The sequence below is a fragment of the Paramisgurnus dabryanus genome, chromosome 20 (genome assembly GCF_030506205.2).
Source record: "Paramisgurnus dabryanus chromosome 20, PD_genome_1.1, whole genome shotgun sequence".
Classification (NCBI taxonomy): domain Eukaryota; kingdom Metazoa; phylum Chordata; class Actinopteri; order Cypriniformes; family Cobitidae; genus Paramisgurnus; species Paramisgurnus dabryanus.
Genome location: NC_133356.1, coordinates 18,200,112 through 18,220,227, shown reverse-complemented (window position 1 = coordinate 18,220,227; position 20,116 = coordinate 18,200,112). Strand labels below are relative to the sequence as shown.

Sequence of the window (20,116 nt, the reverse complement as noted above, 5' to 3'; positions counted from 1 at the left end):
AATCGAATAGCGAAAAGAATAAGGAGAACCATCGGGAAAATGAAAATGTTAAACGGAAATGCTCTTTTAAATGCCTAATTTAAACCTGTATTTGTAATTCAATTTATAAATCCAGTTATTCAATTCTCTTTTTAAATCCCTTTTTGAAATACATTTTGAAATTCCATTATTTAATTAAGAATTTGTAAATGCAATTTAAAATGATGAACTTACTGAGTGTTTTATGTTGTTTTTGTAAATTGTTATATTAATTTGAACTATTTATTAATGGATTAATATTTCATTTCTACATTATTTTATTATCTCACTTTTTATTGCCTAATAAAATGTTACATAATGATTTTTTTTGTAACTTTGTCTATTTATTTATAGATTAATTAATGAATTTTTAAACAAATCTATTAATTGCTATTTTTATTGTCCAGGTAGTTATTAAATATTGAAGTTCTTTATTACATTTTGCATGACTCTTGTGGTCCTCCATAATTGTATACATAAACATTAAGATATTGTGATAGAAAGTTATATGGTTGAGTATTTACATTTGCTAGTGCACCTTGAGTGCATGCACATCACAATGGTGATTATTTTCTAAAATTACAAAATAAAGATTGTTGCAAAATAATGCAAGATCACTTGACTACAGAAAGTGTTGGATAGGGTGGCCTAGCTGTTTTCTTAAAAGCTGCTGTTTTGTGATCCAGGTATGTTATTTGTATACAATAATACATAAGCAGTTAATGGAAAATGTTGTTTATATCGTGAGAAGTGCTGCAAAAACGGATTTCAGTGGTTGCCATATACTTTTAGTGTGTATGTGCTTTACTTTTGGTGAATAATCGGCATACTATAATTAAAAAGGTAATGCAGATGTTATATTACACACTATAATAGTGTGCTGTCAACACATGTAAAATTGTTGTAAATTGAGTTTTGCAGGCGTAATAAAAAAGTGTGTGCGTGTTCAGATTAGTAAATTCCTCCAAAGGGACAAATGAGGAGTTTAATTGATCTGGAACTACAGACAAATGCATAATGTTATGTTTTTACTGTGGGAAACGTAGAGCTTCCAGTGTATTTATTATTATGTGACAAAAGGGTCTTTACGATGTGTTGTTATATTAGACATTTCATGGCAAGTCAAGCCCTTTAATAATATTTGCATATTATAATGCTCTCATGTTTGAAACATTAATCTACTGCATAAAACAATTTTAATAAAAAAATAAGAGGACATTTTTATTTTTTCCTTTCATGGAGAACTGTACTTTAAGATTTACTTTATATAGTGACTTTTAAAAAACATTTATTAAAAAAATATATATAAAATATTTAGCTCATGTTGGCACATCATGTTATTGTCAAACACTTTCACAAACAACTCTACTAATTTGTTCTTCAGCTATTTATTAAAGTATGTTATCATGTGTCAGACAGACAGAAAAGCACCATATTGTAAGTCACTTTATTTGATGTCTACAAGTACATGTTTTCTCTCTTTTTATATAGTTCATGCAGGAGTACACATGGTCTGAAAGATAACCATCCTTTTAGACTAAATATTAATAAACTTGTACATCAGTACTGCCACTCTTGAGCTAAACTACGTTTTCTTACAGTAACCTGTAAGGACCTTTCCATTCAACATCTGAAAGTTCCTCTGGTTTAAATATAATCATTTTGAAAGAAATTGCTCACTTTGTCCATTTCTAAAGTTCCTCCTAGAGATTCAATGATAACCGTCTGCATACTGCAGTACCTCTATATATACTTGTACAGTATTGTGTTAAATACTATTTTGAATACCAAAAGCATGCCAAATATAAAAAACGTTTTATCTATCAGTTATAATTTACAAATGCATTAGATTTTGTCCTCTGGTATTAAAAAAACAACAGAATTACTACATAATTTTTTATATTAAAATAGGTGATATTACTTAAAAATCAGCATTATTTAGGACTCAGGGCACAGCTCTAAAGAATGCCTTCAGTGAAGGCTTGATCTGTGTCTTATCTGAGGATAAAGAAAACATCAGAGAAAGGCTGTATTGTGAAGGAAAAACCTCTACATAATATGAGCTGACAATGGGATAAAAAAAGTTGTGACAAGCACCACACACTTTTGCATGACATTATTATAATATCATGATTTCAAATAAAAAACTTTTTTGCAGTGAACAATGAAAGTATGAAAAGCTCCATTTCCAAATAGTATCAGTTTACACTTGTGAATAGTTTTCTGTCCTATATAGGGAGTACTAAAGACAAACATCTTTAGTGATATCGTTTAACTCAGATCATTGCCTAAATATTCAAGGCACTTTGGGGTGACTGTGATAAACTGTGATAAAGGATTGATGAGAGTCAGTTTGTCTTCAAAGTGTACATTTGAAACTGTTCTTTCTTGTTGGCATGAATTTTATTTTATTTTTTGTAAATTTTAAGGATCCTTTTCAGAGACGATCATTCATAATGCCAATTTTGTAGGCAAACGTAAAAGGCTCAAGTTGTCCTAACTTTAATCCGGTTGTTTCTTCATTATTAAAATGATGTACACATGCTAATTCTCACAAATGCAAATTCTTTTCTAGGGTTTAGGACTACGATCAAACAGCTTTGTTGTACCCGGCAGGAAGTTAGTGGTATTGCTGCAACAATGATACTGTTCATTTAACTTCATTTGTGGTAAATAACACTTAAAGCTTAGTTAGGTCTTGGTTGCTTGTTTTAACATCATTGACGCATTAACAATGTGGATTGAGTTATGGATGCAATGGCTGGAAAGTTATTATAAAAACCAACCTATTTGGAAATAGGAGCATGGTGAAGTTTTAGCAACTTGCTAGCAATTTTAAAGGCAGGTACTAAAATGATTACCTGATCTATGTGTGAAAAGGGATTTAATGACTAAAGAAAAAAACAATAATGCTTTCTGCAAAAGGATTTAATGACTAAAGAAAATAAACAATAATGCTTTAAAAACCTAGAGTACATGAAGCCTTTGCTGCAGGTCACTGCATGGTAACATACTGTACATGCTTACCAAAATTCACGCTACCCTGCATGACTGAACAACTAAAATAATGTCTTATGAATGTACGACCAAAACGTATGTGCTTACAAAGAAAAAAATTTAGCATCTACTGTAAGTATATTATAGATGCAATGGTACTGTTGAGTGCTGTAAACACATTTTTCACATATTGTAATTACAGCAATCTTTATATATCACAATGCAAGCACATGCAGGTAACAGGACTGTTGTAGAAAATACTGAAATACTGAAGTTCTGAAAATCTGACGTGTCCTTGCTTGGGGACAAACAATTTTAAACGGAGATAAAAACAAAAGAACTAAAAGATTAGAAGTTTAAGAGGTTGAGCTAAAAGTAAATTGTTTGCAACAAGGCAAAAGCATCTCCCAGTTCATCTCTGTGGCTCTTTACTCTCCACATCTCGAGTCTAAACAAATCAAGATGTGCACAAGCTACATGTTTTTCAAGGCTAAATCTTCTATATTAAGCAAATGGAAAAAACACAACCAAGAGGTAGATATTCTCGTTCTTGGAAAGCGTGCCCAAAGTAGCCCTTCAACCTTTCCAAAAAAGACTAAAGCACCCCTGAAAACAAGAATAGACACTCGCTTCATTCACAAATAATTCAATTACTTCCCCTTTTCTGAGGACAACGTTTTTCCATCACTCAAAGATGAATCACTTAAACAAATAAACATCAGCATGCACATTACCATACATTCACTATGCATTTACATCAACAGTAAACTGTCGACCTATCAAGATGTCAAAACGCAACCACAGTAGACACAACACAAATTTATTTCAAATTGAGTAGCTTTATCATCAAGAAGGATTTTATATTTATATATGTGTGTATATAACATGTTAAGTGACTCGAGCGACTAAGGAATATCAGAAATGGGCAAATGTAAACCAGTGTTCCACCCGATTTCAGGAAAACATTTCTCAGTCGTTAATTATTCCAATATGACAATTACGAGATTTGCATAGGCGTTATGGGATTAGCCCTTAAACAGTACGCTTCCTGAATACTTTGTAAGTATATATCATAATTATGCTGAATTCAACAAACAAACAAAAAATTGCTACTCTTCATAAACCCTCGGTACACACCTGTGTACATCTCATTTACAGTATTAGGCTTCAAGTAGATCAAAATAAACATTTGAACATTAACAGCTAGATGAGAAAAACCAAGCATAACGAGAGGTAGTGGAAACCAATGAAGAGTCATTAAAAGAGACAATACTCCTATGATCACATACTGTAGCACAGGCTTCACTTCATGTTCTTAGAAAATGAGCCTTTTGGCAAGAAAGATTGTTTTCCAAGTCATAACATGCTGATAAAATCATTATAAACAGCTCTTTATAGATGACCTCTGACTGTGACAGCCATCAAGTGAAATCTAAAAAATTGAACATTAGCAGCAAAAATGACATTAAAATAGTTTAATCACAAACAAATAGCTACTCTTTCTAAATGGCACAAACTTTAATATTTTCTTATTTCATTCTGTATAATAATCCAATACTTTTGCAAAATTGTGAGTGATCATGTGTTGTCATTTACAGGACTCTGAATCACATGAAATTAGTCAATTCTGTTGATCAACAGATTTTAAATAAAAAAGAAAGACTGTGGCAGTAGCTCAAGCTTAAATGGAATCAAATGTCCACTACAAAATTGAACCTTTTTTTGCTTTATGATATGTTTACATTATCTAATAATGATCCCATACAGTTGACAACTGCTTGTAGCAAAACATAGCTGTATAACACTCGACTAATATTGTCTAATATGGAGTTCGGCCTTCAGGGGCGATTTTTTTCCAGGTGCCGCACTCGGGTGAAAATACTTCAACTTTTCAGAATGCCGCATCGGAAAGCGTTTTTAAAGGAGGAAAGCAGTGTGGACGCATTTTCCAAATGGTTTTAGACGCAAAATGCGAACCGCCAGATTCCTTTGATTTGAGTGATCTTCCAGATTGTTTTCTTGTACTGACTAAAAAAGTCATTTAATACAAATTGAACAAGCGTCACTGACACCTATTATTACATTTTAAACAAAAAGAGTTTGGTTTCAAAACGCAATAAATCCATTTTGACTAATTTGGGTAAAAACGTGTTTTCTATACCAAGAAAGTGACAAAAAAAACCCACTATTTTCTGTTACAAACTTTCACATTGCATCTTTAGGTTATCAAAACATAAAAAAATCAAATCCATAACTTGATTTTCAAAACTGATTCTTTTTTTCTACAAAATGCAATAAATCCATGACAAGTTTTTTTTTAAATGCTATAAATCTATTGAATCAATATATAAATGTCATTCATCTTTGCCATGTTATATTCATTTAGTGGACTAGTGGTATCCACTGATAAAAAATAAACATTAATGGCATTAATCAAAACACTTACTTTGTCATATTAAGAACACTGTCATTGCTGCAGTTATACTCGGGACGTCATCGCTTAACATTTTTGACAGCAATCAGCTGTAAAAAGTTTTGGTCCTGCTCGATTTTTGTTGACTTTGAGTAAAACTATGGAAAGTTTTTCATAAGATACCCTGGGGTCAATGTGTTAGCACGAGAGAAGCTAGATGCTGTCGGGAGAACAAGCAACCGGCTCCCCAGTGCCTTTCGCGTAAATTATTAGATGTTGATGGCTTGATGGTTTCTTTTACCGTCACAGAAAACCATCACAGGTTTATCAATGCCAATAAAGTATTATTTTGTTTTTGTTTGTTTGTTGATCACAAAGTAAAATAAGATGAGGAAAACTAAGATTCTGTGTACTTAATGCACCGCGATTGTTTGTTTACATTGCGTGGAATGGTGCGCTGTAATTTGTGGAGAGGATTTATTGCATTCTGCAGAAAAGGAGGAGTGGTGTTTATTGCGTTTTGGGAAAAAGGATGACAGAATAACACGGCGGATATTGGATTTTGCGTAAAATTAAAAATTTACTTTTAAATACTGACCTGATAGAATACTGATTTTGGCAGCAACTAATTTTTTTTTAAAAATGCCGTTTATCGCGTTTTGGAACCAAACTCTTCATTTGTACATTTTGTTTAGCTTAAATCCGCCTCAAAACAGTTTCAGTGAATGTCATGCAGGGTCTATGTTTGTAGAGCAAGACGATTTAGATTTATTGCTCATTTCTTTAATAACACAATTATTTTCTTGTACACAAATTCAAATAAAATTCAATCACTTGTTTAAGAAATGTGGGAAAAGCAAACTTCCCATGATGGTTCGCTGCCTCATTAAGTGTTTGTAAACTACCTACTGTATTCTGTTCATGAAACAACATAAATCAAGGACCAACTCACATTGGCTGATGCTCAAATACACTAATATTATAAAGAAGGATATCTATGCACTTGGTAAAGTGACAAAGGATTTCATTTAATCTGGTAAACCTGCAGAGTGAATGGCACTTAACTGTCCGAGCACCAATAAGAAAACCCAACAACAAAGAAATTATTAACTTAGCAAACGTTCATTCATTCATTGGCACAAGAAGTTTGGAAAACGTGACATTTTGTGGTTGGGTATGGTGACCAAAACCATCAATTTAAATGCAATTCACTCTTAAAGTACTCAGCTAAAAGGTGAGAAAGTGGTTTAAAACACCAGTATTTTTAGATATTGTGTTGTCATGCACTGGCTACTGGAATTGCAATAGCACATAAATTCCTAGAAAACTGAACAGCAACATTTTAAGTTTGAATCCAACAACACAGAGCATTCTTAGGGTCGCAAGTCTAAACCTTTCAAGGAAAATCATCTTCAATATGATGCAACCTGCAGTGGTTCACATCAATTTTGGGTTGAGTATTGCAATGTGTACATGACACAACAAAAAAATGCATGCTGGAAAAATAATTTTTCAAAAAGATTGACTTTTTTTGTTTTGAGAACCTGCGTTTTTTCACGCTGTAAATATGACCGAGACCGTTCCTCATTTCAGCATTTAAACAAACACAGACGTTCCTCTCAACTCGGAGGCCATGAAAGGCCTCGCTGATGGATTCAACCGTGACAAACGCAAATTAGTCTACAAAGACATTTTACATCAAAACCAAATCTGACTTGGATTTGGTATGGATTCTTTCATAATGACAGCTCTGAGAAAATTCTTTGTGACTCGGTTATTTTCAATAGACCTACTGTAGTGTTACGCTCAAAAACAAGGCATTGTGTTCACTACAATTTTGTTTAATAAAATACATTTCTATAAGTGTAAGACAATTCTAAGTTCTTTTGAAAACCTCTAGAACATTGGTGAGTTATTTCCAAACGAATCTTTTCAATCCAGCGAAGCTTATACAGCCCGTGACCTCTAGTACCTGTGCTTCTCTCGGCTAGTAATGGACTGGGAGGGCCAATGAACCGTGTTGTCACCAGCATCAGCAGCTTTTATACACATATTCAGTGTCGAGGCATTGTGATTTTGCAGAGAGAAAGAAATGTTCATGATTCATTTAGCTGCCCAATCACAACACGAGCTAGCCCTTATGTTTCCCAGTTAAACAACTGTCGACACGCAAAAAAAAGGTTGGACGGCAAGACAGCGAATACACTTCCCGGCTTTTCGGTTTAAAAGACAATTGGCACAGCTAATTTTCCCTTCACTTACGAGAGCGTTACAATATTCTCTCCTCATGACAGCATAAAAAACACTTTTTTTAAATTCAAATAAAAACATTGTAGTTCCGAGCTTAAATGTCAAACTGGAGTAAATTTCATAACCTTGTATCATGCAAAAATCTGGTTTACTAGCTTTACATCTACCGCTAATCCATTTGTTTTGTTTTTTAAAAAAACTTTTTCAGCTGTCCTCAGACATGTGAGGTCTAAAGGATGAAAAGGATGAGGAAAAGCGAGACGGGGAAGGAACACAGGCCATGAACAGGAAAGGTAAAAGAGATTTAAAGTGACTAAGCAGGTAAATGAAAAGGTCAGCTGAGAGTAAGAACTATGGATCTGTCCATTTTCCTACATGTTTATCTGTGTCACAGTTGCCTGAGCAGCTCGTATTGGCACTTAAACACAACTGAACAGGGTCACTAGTGGATGCTCAGAATTGCTTAACTACTCACTCTCAAAATAAGAAACATCACACCTCTTTAAAAAGTGGCACCTTGGGGTTTTTTTTGTCTCAAGCGTTCTTGCTGAAATCTAGGTGTCTAAGCAGGTTCTCTTGCTGTTAAGGAGATCCTGGTAAACAGATGAGTTGAGAAATCGGGGGAAGGAGTCTCTGTGCATGAGCGTGTAGATCTGAAGCTGGGCCTCTTCATACATCAAACTGCTAGGCTCCGCCAGATTCTGGTTGATGCCTTCCCTCACCCTTGAATCCAAGCTGACCTGCCGACACAAAAGAGATGCACGTTGTATATGACAAGCTTTTAAAACAAGAATCTTTATAAATTATATGAAAACTATATAAACGTTCAAAGTAGGGGTGTAACGGTTCAAATTACTCACGGTTCGGTGCTACATGTACCAACTTTACTGTGCACTTCAAAAATGAACATAAAATAGCTTTGAACACTGGGTAGTTTTTTATATTCTATGCCACTATCTTCAAGTTTTTCAAAAGAAGATCAGTGTGTTAACATTTAGACACAGAAGGCAATGTGTGCTGTTTCAGTCTCACCTGCGAACGCGTGCTATGGACAACACCTTGATGATGACGGAGCAAGCGACTGGTCATATTCGATGTATTGCCTTGAGCATACGGCACTTGCGAATTTTACAGTTTTGTTCACGTTTTCTTGAGCATCGCTGCTGCTGTAGACTTAAATGTAGCTGGCGGTGCCTCTATGAGCAGCTTTTCTCTTTCGCTTGACGCGCTAAACGGTCTGCAACATGCGTGCCGAACCGTGGGAGGATAACGGGACGATTCGATTCTTTACTGAGAACCAACACACCCCTAGTTTAAAGTCAGAAGCTCAATTTTTTATTGTAAGACCAACCATTACTCTTTCCCCGCCGGTTAACTCGTCAGTTAAGAGAAAACGGTTCCCTGCCAATGACGTGTTTTTCCGGAAATCCGTATTTCCACTATTATCCACCAGGTGGCGCTCTTAACCAACTTATAAATTATGTAAGTATCCCCTTTAGGGCAAACGGTTCAAACTCCTTGTATGTTTTGAAAATCGCTCTGAATTTGATCTCTAACAAAAGCCCTTCACAAAAACGCAGTTATCTCAGCTTTTAGCTTAAATTGTGGTATTTTTGAATAAACCTACCCATCTTTGAGAGGTAATAAAAAGAGAACAAATAAAGGTAGAATTAAATTTTTTGTTGTTGTTGTTTGTTTCTATTCATATTATACATATGTTTATGTATTTAAAGAAGAACATTTTCTGGAAGACATTTAACTTTTGTGAAAATAATAAAAAATGCTGGCAACTTAAAAAAAAAAAGCTGGCAGGGAAAGATTTTTCAGTCACAAATATGCTTAAAAAATCTTATGCATATGTCCTATGTATAGGAAAAATGTAATATACTCCCCCGCACAGTATCTTATAGGGCCCACGATCTTGTGCTACACCCCTGCACAAGTACATGTATATAAAGACAGCAGACAGGTGTAGGTATCTCTGTCTAACCTCTTTTGGTGATAGAATAGAAACATAGTCCTCATAAATGATCCTGGCCTTTTCATCGATAGCTGCTGGGTTGGTCTCTTTCTTCAGTTCCTCACAAGCAATCCAGAACATCAGGTTTTCCTCACTGTACTCAGACCGCAGGAACTCCCGGAAAACATCTCTTCCATCTGGAGAGCGCATCATCATCTCAAAGCTCCGGGACCAGGCGATCAACTCATCCAGTGTGGGATGCCTGAAAATGTATAAAACATTGCAAAACACCCTATTAAATAATTAGACACCACATTTATTTTAAGACTTGTAAATAGTATTAAGGGGGTTGGATAAAAAAAATCAGTGGTAAAGTCACACTGATTCACAGTGTGTCGCCATATTTTTACAATAACTCTGAGGTCACTGTGTTCAGCTGAAGAAAGAAAGTCATATACACTTGGGATCACTTTTGGGTTTGCATTTCATCACATTTATTTATTTGAATGTTCCACTGAATTCAAATGAATAAACAAAATGGGCCAGATTTACTAAACATGGCAAATTAGCGTGAGAGCGCAATTTCAAAAAAGTGCCTAATGGGAGTGGAAATTTCTGAGGGGAATTAAGGCGCATGTAAGAGAACACAGACGCAAAAATCTTATTTCCATAATGACCGACGCAACCAACCAAGAGCAACGCAAATTAGTGTGGGCTTTATAGGTTTTAAATAATGGCGCAAATACCAGTAAACTGACAAGCGCAAACCTTTGTAAATCGCTTTGGGTGATTCATTTACATAATGGCCTCTCATAAATTTTGCATCGGGAAAGGCTAACTCCTACAAATGCATATGCAGAAGGTCAGTAGCAAAAACAAGTCCACGCCTTGTCAGCGCTAATTTTTCACTGCGTGTCTTTAGTAAATCCTGACAGTAGTTTTTTAACGGTAAAAGATGCTTGTGCAGGCACAAGTATCTGAAGATTAAAGAATATATCTGTTTATACTTTTTAAAGTTGCACTCACTTATTTTTGTTTGGCCAAATGTGCCAAAATATTGCACACTCTAAAAACTTTTTTTTATAAAATGACTATAAGTTATTTATATTTGGTCTTATTATATTGTCTATTGGGTAAGACAGTGGAGCCAGAAATCGAAATCAGGTTGCAGAATGTCGACGCGCAGTCCATTTGGCTATTGGCACAGACTTTCTAAAATGTTTTTCTTGAAAGTGTGCTATAAATAAAATAATTAACACCACTTGATTTAGTTTTTGTTAATGAGTTTATATTCATATATTTAAGGCGCATGTTAAAGACCTTAGTGCGCAAATACTTTTTCACTTTGCAGTATGTGCAATATAAAACATGTTTTAATGGGGACATTTCACAAGACTGTTTTAAGATGTAAAATAAATCATTGGGATCCCAAGAGCACGTATGTGAAGCTTTAGCTCAAAATACCATATAGATAATTTATTATAGCATGTAAAAATTGGCCCTTTGTAGGTGTGAGCAAAATGCGGGTTTGGGTGTGTCCTTTAAAATGCAAATGAGCTGATCTCAGCACTAAATGGCAGCGCCATGGTTGGATAGTGCAGATTAAGGGGCGGTATTATCTCCTTCTGACATCACAAGGGGGGGCCAAATTTCAATTAACTATTTTTTCACTTGCTTGCAGAGAACGGTTTACCAAAACTAAGTTACTGGGTTGGTCTTTATCATGTTCTATGTTAATAGAAGCACGGGGGAAGCACCCAATTATAGCATTTAAACGTGGAAAAAGTCTGATTTTCATGATATATCCTCTTTTATATGTTTATCAATAAGAACAACAGCAAACAAGCTTACAGATTCTGAGGTATGAAAAGAAGCACAATAAAAAACTAAATATTTTGTCCCTGTACATGAACTCTTTCCCCACCAGCGTTGGGAAAAAAAAGTTCCCAGCCAGCGCCCGCATTTTTTTTTTTTACTGCTTTCAAAAAAAAGTTTCATCCTACCTTCATTTGTTCTCTTTTCATCACCTCTTAAATATTGGTAGGTTTCTCTTTAAAAATCCTACATTTTGAGCAAAAAGCTGAGATAATTGCATTGTTGTGAAGGACTTTTGATAGAGATCAGATTCAGAGCGATGATCAAAACATACACAGAGTTTGAACTTTTTGACCTAAGGGGTTCCTTCCGGTTTTATACATTGGGTTAGAGCGCCACCTGGTGGATAACAGCGGAAATATGGATTGCCAGAAAAACTTGTCATTGGCAGGGAAGTGTTTTCTCTTAATTGACGAGTTAACTTGTCAATGGCGGGGAAAGAGTAAATAGATAACGTTGCCAACAACTCACTGTTCCTCTGTTGCTTCTATGCTATCCATCTTTGTACATGTTTGCCTTTCTGAACGTTCTCTCCTGTCTTCATTCCTGCGGTGAGGAGAAAAGTGTTAGACAGTGGCATCCAAACTAAACATCATCATGCAATGTTATATGGTTAATATTGAACCAGATTTTGGGGTCTACCATCTGCTATTCTATAGTCATCCAGGTAAAATTTTCGGGAATCAAAAATTAGCTCACCCCAGTAGGCTATTAAATAGCATAAAAACTAAACAAGCAAAACAGCTTACATGCTAAATATGAGACTGTGAAGTATTTTTACTTTCACACATTTGAAGTAGCAGAAAACAGCCTGTTTAATTCTAAGAGCCAGAGAGACCATTGTAAATAGTCATGTAAAACTACAATTACAACTACATTACGTTTTGGCCAAAAAAGCTGCCATAGATTAAGTGAAGTCGAGTAAAAGACAAAAAAAAAAAATTACATTACAATATGTAGAGGAATCGTGTGAATGTGAATTTATTCTTAAACATTTTACAAAATATATTTGTGCAGAATGACAAACCCTAAGTTTTTGCTGAATTAAGTTTATTAACACATTTAACGGACAGTACAGTAAAGAGAATGAAAGTGATGGAAGTATAAAGAGAAGGAATATGAGCCATGAGTATACAAAATAAGCTGAATGCATTTAAATTAAACTTAAGAAATAGTATAATTCAGTGTTGAGAATTTTGTACAGGTAAACATTTACTGTTTCCGATTTCAAGTCTCTTTAGAACAAGTACAACTGGAACGGTTTGCCTTGGGGTCTGCTATGCTGAAAAGACTCTAAATATATAACATGTACTACACAGCTGTTTTGCATGTGATGTGAGGACAGAAATAGCCATTTACTCAGCAGATATTGGCACCGTGTGGTGTGACGGGGTGGGGGTGGTTGTGGAAACCCGAGGTTACCAACTGGCCTCCTCAATGTTTTCTTTATTTCATGTAATATTTGTATTAATTTGTGCTATTTATAGACCCCTGCAAGCTGTGCTACGGCTTTTACTGTATTTCTTTGCTCAATAGCCCAGCCTCAAACCCTAGCTGTTGTTTTGTGTTTTAACACACTTAGCACGCTTATTAAACTCTTTAAAAACACAGCAACCTATTATTACAAATGTACAATAGTACAGGCAAAATAAATGTGATGAGTGGAAGTGTAGATAATAAAATCAAACAGCAGGATGGATGCTGGCTAATTTATCTGTCTGGTAAAATTGAAAGAAGATCTAGGAATATACTTTAAAAAAGTGGCTCTTACTGTAGCTCCACAAGCAATTGTGTGTTCGTAAATTTTAGATTGCACAGCAATTTTGTCATATTTTTTGCTTGCATACTGCAACATTATATACTGCATATACAATCTCACACTTGTGTATTTTTATAAAACATTATGTAATGTTTCAGAGAAACATAAACAAAAGATATACTGCATAAAAGAGACATCATCCATGACAGTAAAATGATAAGAAAATGTATGCTGCTTTATTTAACTTGGTAAAAACTGTCACACCCCGTAGGGCCAAACCCCTAACTAACTAACAATTGTGAATTGTAATGCTTAATGAATGAATGCCAGAACATACCAGAGACATTTGCAGCATCCACACCAGCAGAGACAGCAGGTATTAGGCCTCGGGTGACCAGGTGCCTGCGGGGGTCCTTCAATGCGTCCCTGCTGCCTTTTCCTCATTTCCACTCCACTCACACTCTGAGGCTGTAACACAGCAGTGGGGATTTAATATCTGTCTTAGCATTAGTATTTTGATACATACGGATACATAAAAATGTTCACATAAACTGGTTGTGCTTCAGGACTTTAATGAACATTAAATGTCCAAATAGAGGACAAAATGTTTTTAAATGAAAAAAACTTTTTGGAAAATATGCTAATTTTCCAGCTCCCTTAGAGTTAAACATTTGATTTTTACAGTTTTGAATCCATTCAGCTGATCTCCGGGTCTAGTGGTACCACTTTTAGCATAGCTTAGCATAATCCATTGAATCTGATTAGACCATTAGCATTGCACTAAAAATAACCAACGAGTTTCCATATTTTTCTTATTTAAAACTTGACTCTTCTGTAGTTATATCGTATACTAAGACTGATGGAAAATTAAAAGTTTAGATTTTCTAGGCCGGTATGACTAGGAACTATACACTCATTCTGGATTAATAATCAAGGACTGCAGAAGGCGCAATGATATTACGCAGTGCCCGAAAACAGTGCTCTGCTATTGAAAGTAACCAAAGGGACTATTTTCGGGCACTGCATAATATTATTGCGCCTCCTGCAGCCATGATTACCATCAACCACACAGGCCCAACAATTCGCAAAACAAATGGACAATGAAAGCCTTTGATGTCAACCACAAAAGACACACCTTTTAGTTGATATGTATCTGTATGGTTAGTAATTCGGATTTAATGTTTTTCCCTGCTGACCCTATCAGAAAAACCCTTTTAGGTTCAGAAGCGCAAATCTAGAGTATGATTGAACATACATTAATATTTCTAACAACAGACATGTATGTTAGAAACATTGAAACGAGAGACAAATGGGAATATATAGACAGACATCACATTTATTCCTTTGACAACGTGCTAAATAAGTTGGATCTGTATGAGAAGGAAAAAGAGAGATTAAGGGAGAGAGGAGGGGGGTAAGAGAGAGAGAGAGAGAGAGAGAGAGAGAGAGAGAGAGAAAGAGTGTGATACCCAACATATTCAAACATACAACTTGACAAGCAAATGTGACAGTTATTTTTTAAGGAAGTGGTATGGTTTAAGAAAATGTAATGGCTGTTGCTTCCTGTTTACTTTTTTAACCTGTTTTTTTTTAATCATTCTTATAAAAATCTTCATATACATTATTTAATTAATTATATATTATTTACAATACATATTACCACACTATTTTATTTGCATATGTTTCCAATAAGTGTATAAGAACTTTGCCTAATTCTATTCATTCATCACCATACAATTAACATATGGCTAACTATTCTTTACCTTATAAAAGCACTAGATATCTATGATCATTTTAATTGTTACACCAATCTTCATTGCTTTTCTCTGGCATTGCTTCAGTTGTTTTGTGACATTCATCACACATTAAGCAACAGGAGTTACCTTATTGCTCTATTCAACTAATCACAATGTGACAACAAAGACTTTGGGAAAACACTGGTAAACATGACGCCACACACCATGAAAACAACAATTTGTTCATTTCACCTCAAAGCTTTCTGGAAACCAATCTATTGTCAGGGTTTGGCAGCACAAACACCATATCACATCACCTAGATATCTGATCCAAATATTTTCAGACAAACAGTCTGGGCAATAGACAGACAAACTGGGTGTCTCGAAAGGGTATCAAATGATCATTTAGCAGTACGGTATGGGTAAATATCTCATTGCATGACATAACCATGAGAGAGTTAATCGGCTAACGTTTAGTTGAATCCTATGGTGCATTATTTAAAGATTACTGCTGATTAAAATCAAAGAACAAACTCAAAAACAATATCAAATCTCATATATCATTTAACCCCCTAATTTAGCGCTCCCATTACCATATTCTAATGATGAAGATGTAAATAAAGCATTTTGTTATAACCTAATCTGCAAGGCTAATTAAACAGTGGTGTATTGTTTTATTTGACTCATAATGCAGTTTTAATGTTTAGCCACAAAACAAATGTATAAACTGCATAGCTTAAAATGTATTTTTTGCATATATGGTATTAATTATTTATTTTAACTAGAGTATTGAAAAATTATAACTCATGATAACATACTGAAATATCAGGGCAAGAATGCTTATTTTTAGCTGCATTAAAAAAAAACATTCAGATATTGCAAGTTGGTTAGAAAGGGAAATATCACGTCAAGTGACTGTAACGCTTGATTATTTCTATTTTACCAAATTCTAAATCAAAATGAGATAAAAAAAGAATCTGCCAAAAGCACCAAAGTCCAATATAGATAAATGAGGAAAGTGAATCAAAGATTACTATATACTACAATTTTGAATAACTTGACAATATACACTATACACACACTTGCACGCACACACATGCACACACACACACACACACACACACGTGCACGCGCACACACACACATAAAAACAACAAGAAAAAACACTTTCCTGTTGTAAAATAGATATCGCCATATATAGCTGCAATGTCCTTGGTTATTCCCATCCTTATTTAAAAGAGGAACAATTTATAAATCTCTCTAACCATGTTTGCATTGCTGACATAAATGAAATGTAGGCTAATTCAATACTGAGATAAGTGGCATAAGCATTGCATACGCTTTGTTCTAAAGAAACAGGATTACATCTGTAACAACTGACATTACCTAGTATATTGAGTATATTTTCTATGGTGTAAAAGTCTATGGCAATGGGCAAGAATCTTGACAGGTACAGTACATTATAGTTAAACAAAGGCTTTGAAACAGACATTAGCTTACCTCCACATTCATGCCTAAAACTTAGTGTTTACGATAACCACCACTTCTACCTGCTGATGAAAGCCCAGTGTGTCGGGGATAAAATGTGCACACCGGTTGAGAGTCTACCCTAATGGAGCCACATAAACAAGATATGCAAATCATAACTACCATCAGTTATTCAGTGCCAGGCCGTGGAAAACATGCATCCTTATGCAAAACACACTGAGGGGCCTTTTGTTCACATCAACAATCATCAGCATCTTCATAGAATATGCAAAGAAGTTATCAATGGATTGAAGGAAAATCCTTTATCTATGCACGACTATTTTTATAGCTAACCTTTGCTCAATTTGATTCCATAGAAAAAAATTCAAACTAGCATAAAATATTTTATTTAGCTAAAATTCTTGGCACGGAAAAGAATAAAGTGATAGATCAAGTCATTGGCAGAATCCCAATGTTTTGATAATACTGGGAAATAAATATGCCCTGATTAAAAGATCTCTCTCTTAGCCCTTTCAATGGATAATATTGCAAATAATCTGTTACAGTGTATATGCGTTCATGTCAATTAAATTCGTATCAGGAGCATATTGTCCAACCCACTCTCTTGTACTGGCATTAGCCAATAAAAACCCAAAGTCATACGCTACTAAACAGTACCTTGTATTAATCTTCATAGGTTAAAAAAATGTATTATGCAGTGTAACATTAACTAAATAATTAGCAGCATCCATTAATGCAGCTGAATGTAAAAATTAACGTCGGAATAGTGATTTTCTTTAATTATGCATCATTTTTTATCAACAAACCTTTGAGTGCTCACTGGCCTGCTTAAAATACTCACAGTCGACACTTCTGAATTACACTGCGGCGTGTGAAAGTGTTTTTGTGTGAGCATGCTCAGTTGACCCGCCTCTAACCCTGTCATCCTATTCCAAGTCTCGTGCACCCTTGTGCACTTCCCCATGCACATTCCAGGGCAGCAAGCGATGCATAGCATGAGCCATGGCTGGCTGCACAACACAAGCCTCCCACAGCCGTTACCCACAATGCCTAGCTCGAGAGATATGTCACACCGCAGATCCAATACATGTGATAATCACACAGAGGGCCTAGGTTTCTGCTACATTTGTCACCTTGCACTGCATCACATCAATGCTATAAAAACACTTGCTTTTATAATTTTCCAACCTACCATGCAAATTAGCAGCTATCCAACCGAAGATCAGGTAAGAAAATCATGACAGTAATGTCAAAAGTTGCAATGGACAGAGTGCTGGAATACAAATAGTGTCCTCTTGTATCTTCTCTTATCATGCCTGATGGGGAACACAGGAGGTGGGTGGAGGTAGGTTTCAGACACCTGGTATTTGCAGGTTAACCCTTTTCTTGAGTCAAGGGCGAAATGATCCAGGATAAGACATCTATGAACAATCAAACCAGAAGGAAGGATCAGATTTGCTTTCAGTCTGACATGGGCTAAAAATACCAGTGTGTAAGATTAAACTAAGCTTAATTCAAACCAACATTAATAGAAATTTACTCTAATGTGTAATGTTTTAACCTGACATCATGTACAAAAGATAAGATATCAAAAGAATAGCTGTCAGTCTTATAACAGCAAATCACATAAAACCATTTATCAGTTAAAGTGTGGCAGGGAGTACAAATTTCATTTGTAATTTCTATAAAGTTTCCTGTAATTGCTTAATAATAAAAGCAAATGTTGTACTTACATTACTGTGTATATATTTAGACTTTATGGGTTACAAGTTAAAGCTTGATTGTAATAAAAGGAATTATTTAAGTTATCTAATTTGACTTTTACTACATTTCACATAGATTGTATTAGACACAATCACCTTTATTATAAAACCAGAAGCATAACTGAATGGGAGGAACTTCAGAAGTTGTATCATGATGGTCAACCTCCTCCGGAAGCAATTTCTTTTAATTTCTTGTGGGCTGAATGCGAGAAAAATAAGCACTTTTCAGTCAAAACCAACAGAGAACAATCGCCTTTTTTGTTTAAACAAGGAAAAATGATTGCACAGCAAGGTAAAAGATACATTTATTCTAGAAATCACGGAAAGTATAGCAATATTTTGCAAGGATAGTCTGTGATGTATTTAAAAGACTCGTTCCGATTATTTCACGTTAGTTTTCCGCGACTCTTTCTCAAATTCAATTTAAGCAGCCAGCCTAGACATAATCTTAGAAATCGCAAAATGGCAAAAAGCCCAAAAATTATGTCGAGTGTTTCCCAACAATCTGAATGCTGTCAAGATAGATAGTGCGCGCGGTTTAGACACGACCAGCATCTTTACCAAAGTAATCGCAGGTAAATACCAAACCATTCCCATCACAAGACAATGCTAACATACAATTTAAAGTAATGTGCAAAATGTTAATAAAAACAGCGCTGTTTGACGCAAGCGAGCAAACAGCGCAGTGTAACTGCCACTTTATTTCATTTTCGCATTGGCTCTGTGATTTTCTGAGCGCAGAGAGGCAACAGCTAGCGCGTTAGCTGCCGAGCTAGCGGAACATCTGAGACCGTTAAAGACCATATGTCGCCTTACCCTTTTAGTCATAGATGTCAGTCTGCTAAAAGGGTGCCGCTACACCTGTTTATGCTGATATGGGGGGTATCACGCGATGAGATTTCATGCTGCCGTTTTATCTCCATCAGCGGTGTTTGCCGTCCATCCGCCCAACTTCAGCACCGAGCGAGCCAGTGGAGACGCCCTGCGCATGCGCGGCAGAGCTGTCAGCTCACGGAGCGAGAGCTGCGGACGGGGTGCAGAGGCAGGGGTGCAATGACAGCCTCACAATACCTGCAGTAATACATACACAACATCACCATCTTAAAATACTAATTTCTTAGCACTGAATTAGGCTTGCTAGAGGCAACAGATAAGAGCTTGATATTAATGTTACCACTAAGCAAATTAAAGCATTGTCTGTAATCTCAATGTCTGACTGGCACTTTGTATGTTTGGGCTTAATGGACAGATTTTCATGCAACGCTATTTTTAAACAATAAAATGTATTGGAAGAAATAACCATGGCTGACATCAAATGCAGAATACTTTGTCAAGTGTTTTATATAATAGTACAATCTATAGTTAATGGAACAAATAAAAAAAATTATGTGAATGCTTTATATTTGTATTATTGTGTTATGTGTTTTTCCTGCCATTTGAGATATAAATAGATGAAAAATAGAAGAACCAGTAAATAGATGAACCAGCAAAATAAATAGAAAAACAAAGATAAAACCTATAAAATAGCTCATTTTAAATGAAATTAAAAACAAAAATTCACAGATACTGTACCAACGTTCAATATGAGTACTATATACAGGGTGATGCTACAAGCCACCATTGCGACAAAGCCTTACAGTAAAATCCACTAGGAGGCACTGAGACCACAGCACTCTGGCCATCACTGGATAAGCCAAAACCTTAAGTGACCACCTCTATGATTATAATAGTCTTTATCATTCATGTGTGATGCAGATACCACACCCCTTTGTGTTATAGTGGTTATTTTGTCACACTGAACCACCTGGCAATTGTTTTGCTTAATGACACATGATGTGTAGTGCCATCATGTCTTTA

The 20,116-nt window shown here is 35.3% G+C and overlaps 1 protein-coding gene across 2 annotated transcripts; it reads right to left on the bottom strand.

Moving 5' to 3' along the window:
• Positions 1-1,451: 1,451 nt before the first annotated feature.
• rgs17 (regulator of G protein signaling 17) lies at positions 1,452-19,232 on the bottom strand. Of its 2 annotated transcripts, XM_065296808.1 has the most exons (7): positions 19,076-19,232; positions 18,356-18,458; positions 17,689-17,917; positions 13,610-13,740; positions 11,985-12,059; positions 9,669-9,900; positions 1,452-8,418 (listed from the first exon to the last, which is right to left on the bottom strand). In XM_065296808.1, exons 3-7 carry the CDS (start codon positions 17,689-17,691, stop codon positions 8,233-8,235), a joined length of 627 nt encoding a protein of 208 aa, XP_065152880.1. In that variant the 5' UTR covers positions 17,692-17,917; positions 18,356-18,458; positions 19,076-19,232; the 3' UTR covers positions 1,452-8,232. The 2 variants fall into 2 exon arrangements, with proteins under 2 accessions (XP_065152880.1, XP_065152881.1); XM_065296809.2 differs by lacking the exon at positions 18,356-18,458 and having other exon boundaries at positions 19,076-19,222.
• Between the last annotated feature and the right edge of the window lie 884 nt (positions 19,233-20,116).

What these genes read in the sequence shown, in the direction of transcription:
- rgs17 (XM_065296808.1), bottom strand. An exon ending in GGATGCTGCAAATGTCTCTG is followed by an intron (nt 12,060 to 13,609) that starts GTATGTTCTGGC and finishes TCCTCACCGCAG; the next exon opens with GAATGAAGACAGGAGAGAAC. An exon ending in CTATTCTATCACCAAAAGAG is followed by an intron (nt 8,419 to 9,668) that starts GTTAGACAGAGA and finishes TTGTGTCGGCAG; the next exon opens with GTCAGCTTGGATTCAAGGGT.